This window comes from Coturnix japonica, chromosome 2 (assembly GCF_001577835.2).
Source record: "Coturnix japonica isolate 7356 chromosome 2, Coturnix japonica 2.1, whole genome shotgun sequence".
Taxonomy (NCBI): Eukaryota; Metazoa; Chordata; class Aves; order Galliformes; family Phasianidae; genus Coturnix; species Coturnix japonica.
This window is the reverse complement of record NC_029517.1, coordinates 18,488,835-18,501,240: the sequence shown is the minus strand read 5'-3', so window position 1 is coordinate 18,501,240 and position 12,406 is coordinate 18,488,835. Positions and strand designations below refer to the sequence as shown.

Below are 12,406 nucleotides of genomic sequence, written 5' to 3'. Positions count from 1 at the left end.
CCACAGGCAGGTTTAGTGGCATATCCATGTCTTAAGCATTAATTCACTAACAGACAGTAGCAGTTCCCAGGCCAAACTGTACTGACCGCTCAGACAGTGCTCTTCAGACAGTAATACTACCCATGTTTTGCACTAGGCCTAGCAACAGCTCGGGGGAAACTGAGTGGTAGGGAATAATATGGAACAGAGAAGTAGTGCTGACTTGTGGTCTCTAACCTGACAGGTCAAGAGTTCAAGTCTTCAAGTGACTGAGGATAGACCTGTCCAGGACTACACAAAGCTTCTTTCTCCAGTTCCCCTTGGTCACTCAGTGATGCCAATCAGCAACAGTCAACAGGAGTAGCAGCTCCAAACAAAATTTTTTCTTTTTCTCCAACTATGACCCACACTAGTGGACAGCTTAGGTACAGTCAGCTATAGAAGATTATAGAATCACAGAATGGCCTGGGTTGAAAAGGACCTTAAAAATCATCTAGTTTCAAACCCCCTGCTATGTGCAGGGCTGCCAACCACCAGACCAGGTTACAGCCACATACAGCCTGGCTTGGAATGCCTGCAGGGATGGGGCATCCACAACCTCCTTGGGCAGCCTCTTCCAGTGCATCAACACCCTCTGAGTGAAAAACTTCCACCTACTATCTAACCTAAATCTTCCCTGTCTCAGTTCAAAACCATTTCCCCTTGTCCTACCACTATCAACCCGTGTAAACAGCCATTCCCCCTCCTGTTCATCTGCTCACTTCAAGTACTGGAAGGCTACAATGAGGTCTCCCCAGAGCCTTCTCTCCTCCAAGCTAAACGAGCCCAGTTCCCTCAACCTTTCCTCATAGGAAAGGTGCTCCAGCCCTCTGATCATCTTAGTGGCCCTCCTCTGGACCTGCTCTACATCCTTCCTGTACTGGAGGCCCCAGGCCTGGATGTAGTACTCCTCTTATTTAAAACAATTGTTGTCAACGGTATTTCTAATTCTGAATGTACAAATGAAAGGAAAAAGAAATAGCCAGCAATTACACACTGTGGACCTAATTTGTAAATCCAAAGCAAATGGACACTAACTTATTTTTTCTTCCTCCAGTTGCTGAATCATCTGTTAATGATGCTCTTTCACTACCATCTTTGGCAGTGTATTCTTCTGAACGACTGCCTAGGCTGTTTCATAGTGCAGTACTGTTTGGTTGTAGTACCCTGCATAACTCTATAGTCTTGCTGAAGTTATTTTAAAAAATACAAGTTTCACATTTTCTTGGCAATAAAAATTAAGCCACAGAGTTTCAATTACACGCTAAGCCACAAAAGCTTCCAAAGGATTCCTTCTCTCAGCTCTTCTCTTGCTTCCAAAATCCCATCTTTCTGTCCCTAGGGAAACCCACTACCTTCTGCCAATACCAGCATTTGAACAAACCCCCACAAAACTGCTAAGATTGCTCTCATCCAGATCTGTTCCCCATTCTGGTTTAACATATATCTGCACAAAGATGTTCTTGGTGGAAGGAGCATGAGAGCAGGAAAATGGAACCCAGGTGAATGAGAGGAGAGCAGTGCTATGATACTGGTAGAAGGGTTTAATGACTCTCAAAGACAAGTTGAACAGACATTACTCCATAGCAATAAAGCTATATTGATTACCTGCTCAGGGAAGAATTCTTGCAGAAAGGGACCCAGTAATATGATGCCCAGCCCTTCTGGGTCTAATTTGGTCTTCATGAGGTTTACACTAAGAGAGAAAAACATGGGATATAAAAGTAAGATTAAAACATTTTTACTTTTGCATGACTAAATTGTTCTGTGCTACCACAGTACTGGCTGCCAAGTATATCAATAGTATTCTATTTTCACTCATCAGTGACAAAAGCACCAGAACGGCATGCAAGTTGCCAAAACAGTTATTTTTAAGTAATCTGTTATTTTAGTTCAAATAAGCGATAATTCTGAAGGATCACCATATTTGGAGAAGTAATTTGAAACTCATATAGACTAAAACACAGTTTATGGCCCAAAAGGCATTTTGCTATCTTGTAAGCATTCTTGAGATTAGATACATAAAACAGTCATCTCTTAAACAGCCCAGTAACTGCAGAACAACCTGTTTTTACAGAGACTTGAATAATCTCCGAGATTTACTAAGTACACCAAAATAAAGGTTTAACCAACATATTTCATATTTACATTGTGCCCTTCATAAAAGAAATAAATTTAAAAAAAAAATTAATAAGATTAGCAGTACACTGGACTAATCTGAAAACTTTACTGAATGAATGTAGTATGACCTTAGGTCATTACAACACATACCAATTATACTTTCATGTTCCTACTTAAGCAGTATATTTCTATAAACATCAGGCTGCTTAAACATTTATTTGTAACTATGCTATCCTTCCGTCTACAAGTTGTACCATAAGTAAGAATGTCCTCACTGGGTAAAACCATCTCACTGCCTTGTGCAGTATCCCCTTTCTGATACTTGACAGTAGAAGATGCTTATAATAGAGTACAACAGCATACAGTGATATCCTTAGTTTATCCTCCCCATTTCCAGCAGCCTGCTGTTCAAAGACATCTTCAGTGAATAGCAGTTCCTTAAACACAAAGATACCTGTTTTCTCTTTCCATGCACACACCTAATTGGCCTCTAACCCATGTACTCCTGGCTTTTAATCAACTCCACTCACATATTAAAATTAAAATAAGATTCTGCAAACAAGCATCTTATGTTTTGAAACTGCCACCTAGTAACTCACCTTATTTTTGTACCTGAGTAACAATGAACACTTGGTTTGATAAACAGAGAATGAATGTCATGCATTTTTACAATGGCATAATTCACAGATACTCCATTCCATATGTCATCTATGAGCAGCACTGATTTAAATCTAAGAACTCCTTCTTGAGTGGTAGCATCTGATTTGCAGTCCAACACTGTGCATGTACAAATCAAGACTGTGTACCATCAATTCACAGAATGTCTATTCTGAGACCTCCATCACCTTATCTTCTAGTAACTCCAGTTGCTCTCCCACATTAGCTTATTTTTTTTTAATGTCTTGAAAACTTTTGTAGTGCTGTGAAGGAGCAAACCATCATATTATTCTTTACCATTAAAATCTCACCTATGCCACAACAAATCTCACAGGTTAAACAGAAATTCCCACAGGATTCCTCTAATGACAACTCTCTACTATATATATATATATATATATATATATATATATATATAATTTCTATCATTGGAATAAATTATCAATGTAGAACATAGCCTTTCTTCTTATTCCATGTTTACAGATGATGTGGTTTCTCAGAAGCTTTTACTACAAGACTAAAAATCTTTACTATATCACATGCTATTTGCAGAAACCTGTTTAATACTGAAAAGGTTGATTCACTTGTTAGTTCATAGTTGTTCTATAAAGTTTCCCCTCTGTCCTTCATAGGCTCCAAGCAGGTTGTCTGATCATTACTGAACTCGATCAGAGAGAGCTTTTATTTCAATTCCAAACTAGAAGGTGTAAATAGCACTCTTGGAAGCAATGCCTTTCATTTACTTTAAAACCAACCAACCACCAGGAAAGTCTGAATGCTATTTGAAATGTGTAACTTATACTTCTGTTCCTCTAAGCAGACAGGACAACTGAAAACAAAATATAATAGGGCCTCAGCACAGTAATGTTGGACAATTTCTTTTACTTAAGAAGAAATGTTTCAAGACCAAATATTCTATGTTTTGATCTCCAGTGAGGTCTTTTCCACATAGCAGGCCTTCTGACTGGCTCTTCCTAAGTCAATTTATATTTGATGTGGTAAGGACAACAAAACACATCAGGGTTACGCCACAGATGTCCCAAAGGCCAAGCAGACAAATGAAAAAACTGCTCAGTACAGAAAGGGAACCCACTGAGGCAAGAGAATACAAAAGGCCAAAACAAAGTTTCTTAGACCTCTTCAATGAAGGACTTTTTTCCCCCTTTGCAAAAAACGCTGGTAATTTTAACTGTTCATTGACATGGCACAAACACTGGCATTTTGGTCACATTTTATTCAGTTTTAGTTTCTTGACTGTCTTTTAATTTCAGTTTTCACTCCTCTTCCCCACAGAGAACAGCTCAGTGAACTTAGTTGTAATTTGTAACATTGTAAAGGATAGAAAACCACTTCAATCAAATTTCATATGTCTGTGGTAAGTACGCTTGCACCCTCCAATGCCATTCTACAGAGCCAATTATTTAGATCACAATAAACTAGAACACATGGTTACACAAGAGCAGAACCATCTTCTGGAAAAACAAAAAAAAGAAAGAAAAAAAGTTGTTCAAGCACATCCATCCTTTCTGGGTTGAACATTTAGTAGTAACATTTGATTGGAAGGTAAGCTTTGGCACTGAAGGTTAACTGCTGGTACTAAACGTTAGTCCTGTTTTTCACATGATATATAAATTATCTTTTTCACTTGATAGTTTTGACTCTTATCCTAGAAACCAGGGTATCACTTCTTCAATTAAATTACAACTATAATCACAACGTACCGGGTTGCCTGAAAACAAGAATGTAATTGAAGCAGCTTCACTTCAAACTCTGCATGTGCATCCAACGCCTACCTGTCTTAAATATGCCTTCCAGTACGCTGATGGTTTTTGTTTGTTTGTTTGTTTTTTCCACTGTTTCATTTTAGTCAACACACAGGAACATACTCACAATAACTACCTCCTCAACATACAGTAATGACATAAAGGTATTTCTTGTAGTCATCACTACTAAAGCTAGAGACATTTTAATTCTAATTCTTCTCTTCTGTTTCATTTAAAGTTGACCTAAGAACTCCAAAATAACATCCTGTGCCCCAAGAACAGGCAAAAAAAAAAACCCCAACCAAACAACAAAAAAAGTGAGAATAAAATGTGGTTATCTTATATTTCTATACACTGATATGTTATTATTATACTTACTATTCAGGATCTGAAACAAGGTCCAGAGCCTTCATTACATCTTCTAGGAGTGTGTCAGGTATAAAGCCATTATCTGTAAAAGTAACAAAGTTCATTAGGAAAAGAAACAAAATGCTTTCCAGGAAAACAAATATTATACAAACATAAATACCGTATATCTTTAAAACTGAACAACCAGTGGTGGGGCTCTAGAAGAAACACAGATTTCTAACAGCTTTTTTAACACTTGAAAAAGAAAAAAAGGAATGTAATACAGAAACCGCAAGCTCATCGTTCATACACTTAGAAGCTTAATACGTGTTAAGAAGTCGGTCTATAGTGATCTGTTTGATACCATGGGGGTAATAAGTGCACATTTTTCCCCTTATGAACAGTTAAGATAATACCTGAATGTTAGACATTATCTGTTTCCAAAATATAATTTTCAGTTTGTGCCATACACATTTAAGAACAAAACTTAATGCTGAAAGCAGTCAGAGCAGATCAACTTCTTTATGAAAACGTAATACAAAAGATGACAAGATATACACGAGCTTTCCACTAATTACAGAGAATATTACCAGGTTAAAAAGTTTGCACATTCTTGTACTTTCATAAAAATAGTCTATGAAAGTCTTGTTTCCTTTCATAGAAGTAGTCCTCAGATAATTTGTTCTTTTCACTTGTAGATTAACTACTGTATTGAAAACTTACTGTTGTTAATAGCAAGTACTTAATTCTTCTATTAACTAGCTTAAACAGCCCAGGAATAAACAGAATATTATCATGACATAGAAAGGACAATAGATTTGAAAGTGCAGTATTTGGAATACGTTTTATTAAACAATGGTTCTGTTTCTTTGAAGGGATAACATCATCAAATCTTCAGAGTTGGAAGAGATTTTTAAAAGTTATCTAGTCCAACTCCTCTGCAATGCAAAGAAATGCCCATAGCTAGATTAGGGTGCTCAGAGCCTGGTCCAGACTGAAAAATGTCTGCAAGGATGGGGCATCAACCACCTCTCTGGGCAACCTGCTCCAGTGCTTCACCACCCTCACTGCAAAGACTTTATCCTTATACCCAACCTAAATCTCCCCTCTTTTAGTTTGAAATAATTTCCCCTCATCCTATCACCACAGACCCTGTCAAAGGGCCCGACCTCTTCTTTCTTCCAGCCCCCCTTTAGATACTGCTTTCAGGTCTCTCTGGAGTCTTCTCCAAGCTGAACAGCCCCAGCTCTCTCAGCCTGTTCCCATAGGAGAGATGTTCATTATGATGGCACTCCTCTGGTTGCACTTCAACATATCTATGTCTCTCCTGTACTGAGGACTCCACCTCTGGATGCAGTATGCAAGGTGGGGCCTCACTAGAACAGACTGGCAGGATCACCTTCCTCACTCTGCTGGCCATGCTTCTTTTGATGCAGTCCAGGATACAATCAGCTTTCTGGGTTGCAAAGCCACAGTGCTGCCCCATGTCCAGCTACCATCCACCAGTGTACCCAAGCCCTTTTCTTGGCTTTGTTGAACCTCGTAACACTCCACAGAATCCTGCATCCATTACAATTCAAAATTTGTATCCAAAGAATGAGTAAATTTTGATCCAAAATTCTCACTTCAGAAAGAAGTACAGCCCTTACCCTCAGGGTCGTATGTCTGGAAAACTCTCCTAGCTTGTTCTGAAGGCGCTTCAGGAGCAACAAGAGCCATATCCTTAAGGGAAAAAAAGATTTATTTCAGAACATTCTTAAATTCAGATCCATGTTACTAAAGAAACATTGTACCATACTACACAGGTTTGGACCTTAAATTAAAGCAAATTCAAATATAAGAAGAACAACTGAAGGTACTTTGAAAACATTGATGACAGAGACTTAAAACTATCAATAAATACGTTAAAGGTTATTCAAATTTCTATGCAAACTTTATGTAAGCTTTTTCATGCAGACATCATGGCATAGAAAAGCTACTAGGACACTATGTATTACTTAACGATTTTGATATCTAGTACAACTGACAACACAAATAATCAGCCATGAAATTCAGTGAGTGTGCTACACATACACTGAAGCAGATAGGAAATTTATTTATACAGAAAGCTGTAAGAAAAACTTTTGAAGTCCATTTCATGGATTAGCACAGCACACATTTTTTAGGTGCATTATAAAAAGCCCCACACAATTTCAGTAGTAGCTCATTGGTGACTTTTTCATCTTGAGTACAACTATGCTTTCCAAAACTTACACACAGGGAAAGCATGCCTATGTACTATTGTAAAATTAACAAAAGGCATATCTATTTTTATGCCAAAACCATTTAAAAAGTGAAATTCAATGGCTATTCACACAAAATAAAATGATGGCAAGAGAGGCTAAGAGATGCATCATATTCAACAACATCATTTAGTTTGAAAGGTACAGAAGCATGACATTCAAAGAGAACTTGAAACACCAAATACTGGTCACTAGGAGTAATTGAAGCACTGCTCTTCATTTATGATCACCTATGCTGTTTTTCCACATCAAATGGGAAATGAAAAGCCCGTGCAGAGGGAAACACTGCATTTGACAACGCCTTGCTGTAGTTTTCCTTCTTGTCAAAGTGGAAATGCAATGTTATCCACTCTGCTATGAACAGGCAACGCAAGGAAAACACAACAATACGTTGTTATACCTCTGAATCAAACTAAACATCAAAAATAACCTTGTGTTATTTTTAAGGTACAATGTGAAGAAACTGTATAAAGTAAACGTGTTCTTCACAAGTCAAAACAGATAAATCTTATTTCCAGTTTCAGCTCAACTTTGCACTCTGGAATATGACTTAAAGGGAAAATCGTAACAATATCTGCTTAATATAAGTGGTACATATTAAACCAGAGCTCACTGTTACAAGTTCCTATTAAAAGTAAATGTAGGATTGAAAGATGCATAGCGACCTATTGTTCTTTGGACAGATTAAGAAATGTGCTTCAGGGAAAGAACCAAATTCCTCTCTTATCCAGTTTCTCTTAATAGCTGACTCCAAGTCAGCCAAGAATTTCAAGTATACACCTAATGGTACCTGGCTTGAACTTAAAAGCTTTGCTGAATGAAAGCCAGCTGTTCTAGGATATACAAAAAGGGTAACAAGCAACATAGAGCACTTTTAAAAATAACAGGCAAGCTTTATTTTGAATACACGGAAGACAGAGCTGTAACTGGCATCAGATTACTGACATCACAAGTTACAAAGTTCCCCTTATTGCCCTCCAAGGAACAGACCAGTATTTGGTCCACAAAGGACTGCATTAGACAAAAAGTTAGGAGGAGATATCTGACCTGTCTGCTGATGCTCCAGCTCATCAGTTCATTGCACACTCACTTCTAAGGGCCACTATGCAAAAACCTGCATTACTAAGGAGCATGGTGCCTGGAGCGAAGGGTTAGGGTTTCGTTTGCTGTGATCCGTTAAAGTGTATCTATATTGCATCTGTGCATTCTGAACAGCATACAGGCTTAGATACACAGTGCGCAGAAACAGAGCCAGCTGCTTGTCTTCACACTGCAGGCAAGGCATTCTGGAAGGTGCCCCTGTGTGCAGTATCAGACTTAGAGTGTTATATCTTGCAGTGACAGGACTTCTGAACCCATCTTTATGTATAACTGGCTGCCCTGCTGAGAAACCAGGACTATATATCCCACTGAACAATGCAATCTCTATCACAGAATCACACAGAATGTCCCAGGTTGGGAGGGACCTAAAGGATCATGAAGCTCCAACCCCCTGCCTGGCAGAGCCACCAAATTTCCACGTTTACGATCAAGTTGCCCATGGCCCCGTCCAACCTGGCCTTGAACACCTCCAGCGACGGGGCATCCACAATGTTCCTGAGCAGCCTGTTCCAGGCCCTAACCACTCTCCTAGTGAAGAACTTCCCCCTAACATCCAACCTAAATCTTCCCTCTTTCAACTTAAAACCATTTCCCCTTGTCCTGCTATTACCAGCCCTTTCAAAGAGTTTACTCCCCTCCTGATTATAGGTACCCTTCATGTACTGAAAGGCTGCAATGAGGTCACTCCGATCGTTACTTCGTACTCAAAGTGAAAAAAGGTACAGAAGCAACTAATTAGGGAGTAGGCCTTGCAATTTTTTACTACCTTCCTAATAAAAGCCACCTATAAATTGCTGGCTTAGTTTAGTGGAAATATAAAACTACATTTTTCTATTACTATAGTATCAGCATAATGTGATTTTAAGGTTCTGTAAATACTATTAATTTAGAACAGAAAACTACTTCATGAAGAATAGGCTAATGGTTATATAAATGAATGATAAGCAAAGGACTTACAATGCCCAGTCACTGAACAGAGTGCTTTTGTAGTTATGTACTAATTAGACATTTCTGACACACTCCACAGATAAGGACTCAGAAAATGTGAGGATTAGAAAAAAAAATGTTTGTAAAGCCTTACAAAATGCAAAAATTACTTTTTTAAAAGGTTAATGAAAGATTTCCAGGGATTGTGGAACCCACAGCTGTCCGTATTTTCCTATGATGGTGCTTGTGGTTTAAGTTTACTTTGTACTTATTGTTACACAAATGTGGAGAAGTCCATGATTTGCTTTTTTCATGCCATTCAGACCTGCCATATATTTCCATCATGTTCACTTAGCCATAACTATCTCCTTCGCAGGATATACTGTACTTCTAGCATTTTTATCTTTTTATTTTTTGGTAAAGAAAACATTATGTACAAGTACTGAAAGTTTTCTAGAAGAAGATTAAATTAAAATAGAGAAAAACTTTAACATCTAATTTTGTCTTCCTTAGGGAAAAGAAAGACGAAGAGCTTACTTACAAGGTACAGTAACTCTACATGGTATCAGAATTCAGTAGAACTGACTAACAAGAGATACAACTCTTCCATGCTAAACATGGGCTAAAATTCAAATTTAAAACAAGCCTAATATGAAGCCATACAGTTTTAATAACATATAGAGATAAACACTATTATTTTTATGCTGCCAAACAGTGCAGTTGCTGTACCAAGCTGAGCAGTTGTTGAGGAGACACCACACCAAAAGGGGTACGTTATAATACAACGGAACATTGAAGTGATTATTTAATGTACATACATTGTAAAATTTGATAATGTGTGACTAACTCTTAAGTAAGAGATCTGGAATACCACAGAATTGGAAAAGTTTCATTTTTGGGGCAGTATCAAGGAATACAGCAAACGAGAGCAATTTAAAATAGTTGCCAGTTTAAAATCGATGCCAGAGTATACAGAGCTTATTAGCAATCCAATGACCAGTGATTTCTACATTTGGGATTTAACTCTATGAATGTGACATTTTATTGGTAAGTTCTTATGAAAGAGTTAGCTGCTCATGGAAACAGTGTCACAAGTGAGTTTCCCTGGTATGGAAGGATATAACCAATGTACCTTTCAAATGCAAAGATGTATTATTTCAAACCTAAACTACCAAGTTATACTTGGATTCTACTTACAAATATTAAATTCTGCCCATATAAACCAAGAACACCAACTATTACTTCTGGTCCTACCTGCCCTCAAACTACAGTGTTTAATGTAGCACCTTCCACAATTTCAAGCAATGCAAACATTTATTCATTTAAAAGTCTCCCACAACAGGTTTTAGCTTGACAGTCCAATTGCAGACAGTGTGTCTGTTGGCATTTTAGTTTTTCAGGTTCTTAGTTGTTTCACTGAACACGTACATGGGAAGACCTTACAGAACAAGTCACTGCATGTTACAGACCTGAAATTCTTTACAATTTTCAACGAAACTTCTAAATGTGGTACAGCCTCCCTATAGGACAAGGACTGGGATGACACTGATGCCTCCTATTTTATTATGCTGGCCCATGATGTCAGAGATAGATACAGGCAGTATAGCAGTGGAGGCTGAATCTTCCTACCAATACTCCATTACATTTTGTTGCCACATGACAGATGGCAGCAGAGGGGTAGGCTGACAGAATGGCATCTGCCAAGAAGAGTGGGTTGAAGCAAACTGTCACCAAATTCCTCCCTGCAGAAAAAAAATGGTACCCAGTGACATTCACCAACACTTTCTGAACGTTTATGAAGACCAAGCAATGGATGTGAGCACCACGAGGCAGTGGCTGGTGCATTTCAGGAGTGGCAACAGCCAGATGAAAGATGAGCCACATTCCAGATGGCCACACACAGCTGTCACACCACAAAATGAAGCGCATCTTCATCAGCTTATCTGTGCAAACAGGCTAATGATTGCAACTATGCTGAAATATAGCCTGTTGCTGAGGATTTGCCCTGACAGATGGTGTTACTGTACTTTTTCCTATCTGTAGCTATTTCCATGGAAATAAATAGGAAGCATTACTTTTGGAGCACCTCATATGTTATTCTTCCCCTCATGAAGTGTGATGTTTTGATTGTCAAAGCAAGTCATTGGAAGGGGTAAATTAGAAAAGTTACCTGCCAAGGATGGTTGACAAAAAAAAAACCAACAACAAACCCAAGCTCTTTTACATCTTTGAAATCATTCTCACCTTTCACTGATACCGCTGCTCCATAAATAACTTAAATTCCAAGATTTTAACTGTGTATATGCAAACCTCACATATCCTTTACTTAGTATATCATTCATATCCACTATCCAGAAACTTCAACAAGTCCATATATTTAAACTGAGGTTAAAAAAAAACAACAAAAAAAACCCAACTGCTCCCCTCCCCAAACCAACCAACCAAAGAAACCAAACCAAATATAGCCCCCCTCCCTCCTCCAAACACATCTCCCTGACAGCGAAGTTGTAAACATGACAAATATCTAACCAAAACATACTTCAGCTGACAAGGCTGATATTTCATTTCATGTGCCAAAATACACACCCACCCTCAAGACTTATGAATTGTATTTAGATGTATCCCATACATTGGAAGTTCCATATAAGGAAATCCCATCAACTGTTGATTATTATAATTATTTTCAAAACTAAGTACAACATGTTCCCCCAAATCAAGTTTCGCCTATTGGCCCTTGTGATACACAAACAAGTCACTTCATATTACTTGAAAAGTTCTCATTAGTAGTACCAGTTATTTTAAGATCCCGTGTCTACCCTTGGAGGCAAAAATTACTCTTCCTAAGTTTTAATGAAAACATTCCAGAGTTTTTCATTCTACAAATCAAAACCAGAGCATAATGACTAAGCTACACTGACATTCTGGCCATGAATTTTTACAGACTTCTCTCTGAAAGACCCATTCTGTTACCCCTGAAAATGAAATCCATTTGCAGATGGACAACTTTACAATTCCACTCATAGCACTGCTGAGTGATACATAGAATAATTACACATTACATTGCTTTTCCACGCTATAATCTGTGGCTTTCAAGACAGTAACCTTTCCAAAATTCTTTCCTATGAAAACAAGACTGATGGATCTGACACCAATTCTTGTATCTCTGACTGACTTCTGAATCCACTGTCC

The 12,406-nt window shown here is 38.1% G+C and overlaps 1 protein-coding gene across 3 annotated transcripts in view; it reads right to left on the bottom strand.

Moving 5' to 3' along the window:
• The window catches only part of MINDY3 (MINDY lysine 48 deubiquitinase 3), a 42,090-nt gene that overhangs the window by 3,134 nt on the left and 26,550 nt on the right, over positions 1-12,406 (bottom strand). For all 3 annotated transcript variants that reach the window (XM_015853478.2, XM_015853479.2, XM_015853480.2), the window contains 3 exons: positions 6,557-6,629; positions 4,938-5,010; positions 1,627-1,714 (listed from right to left, as the gene is read on the bottom strand). In XM_015853478.2, the coding sequence (XP_015708964.1) occupies positions 1,627-1,714; positions 4,938-5,010; positions 6,557-6,629 (234 nt within the window). The remainder of the gene's footprint in view (positions 1-1,626; positions 1,715-4,937; positions 5,011-6,556; positions 6,630-12,406) is intronic.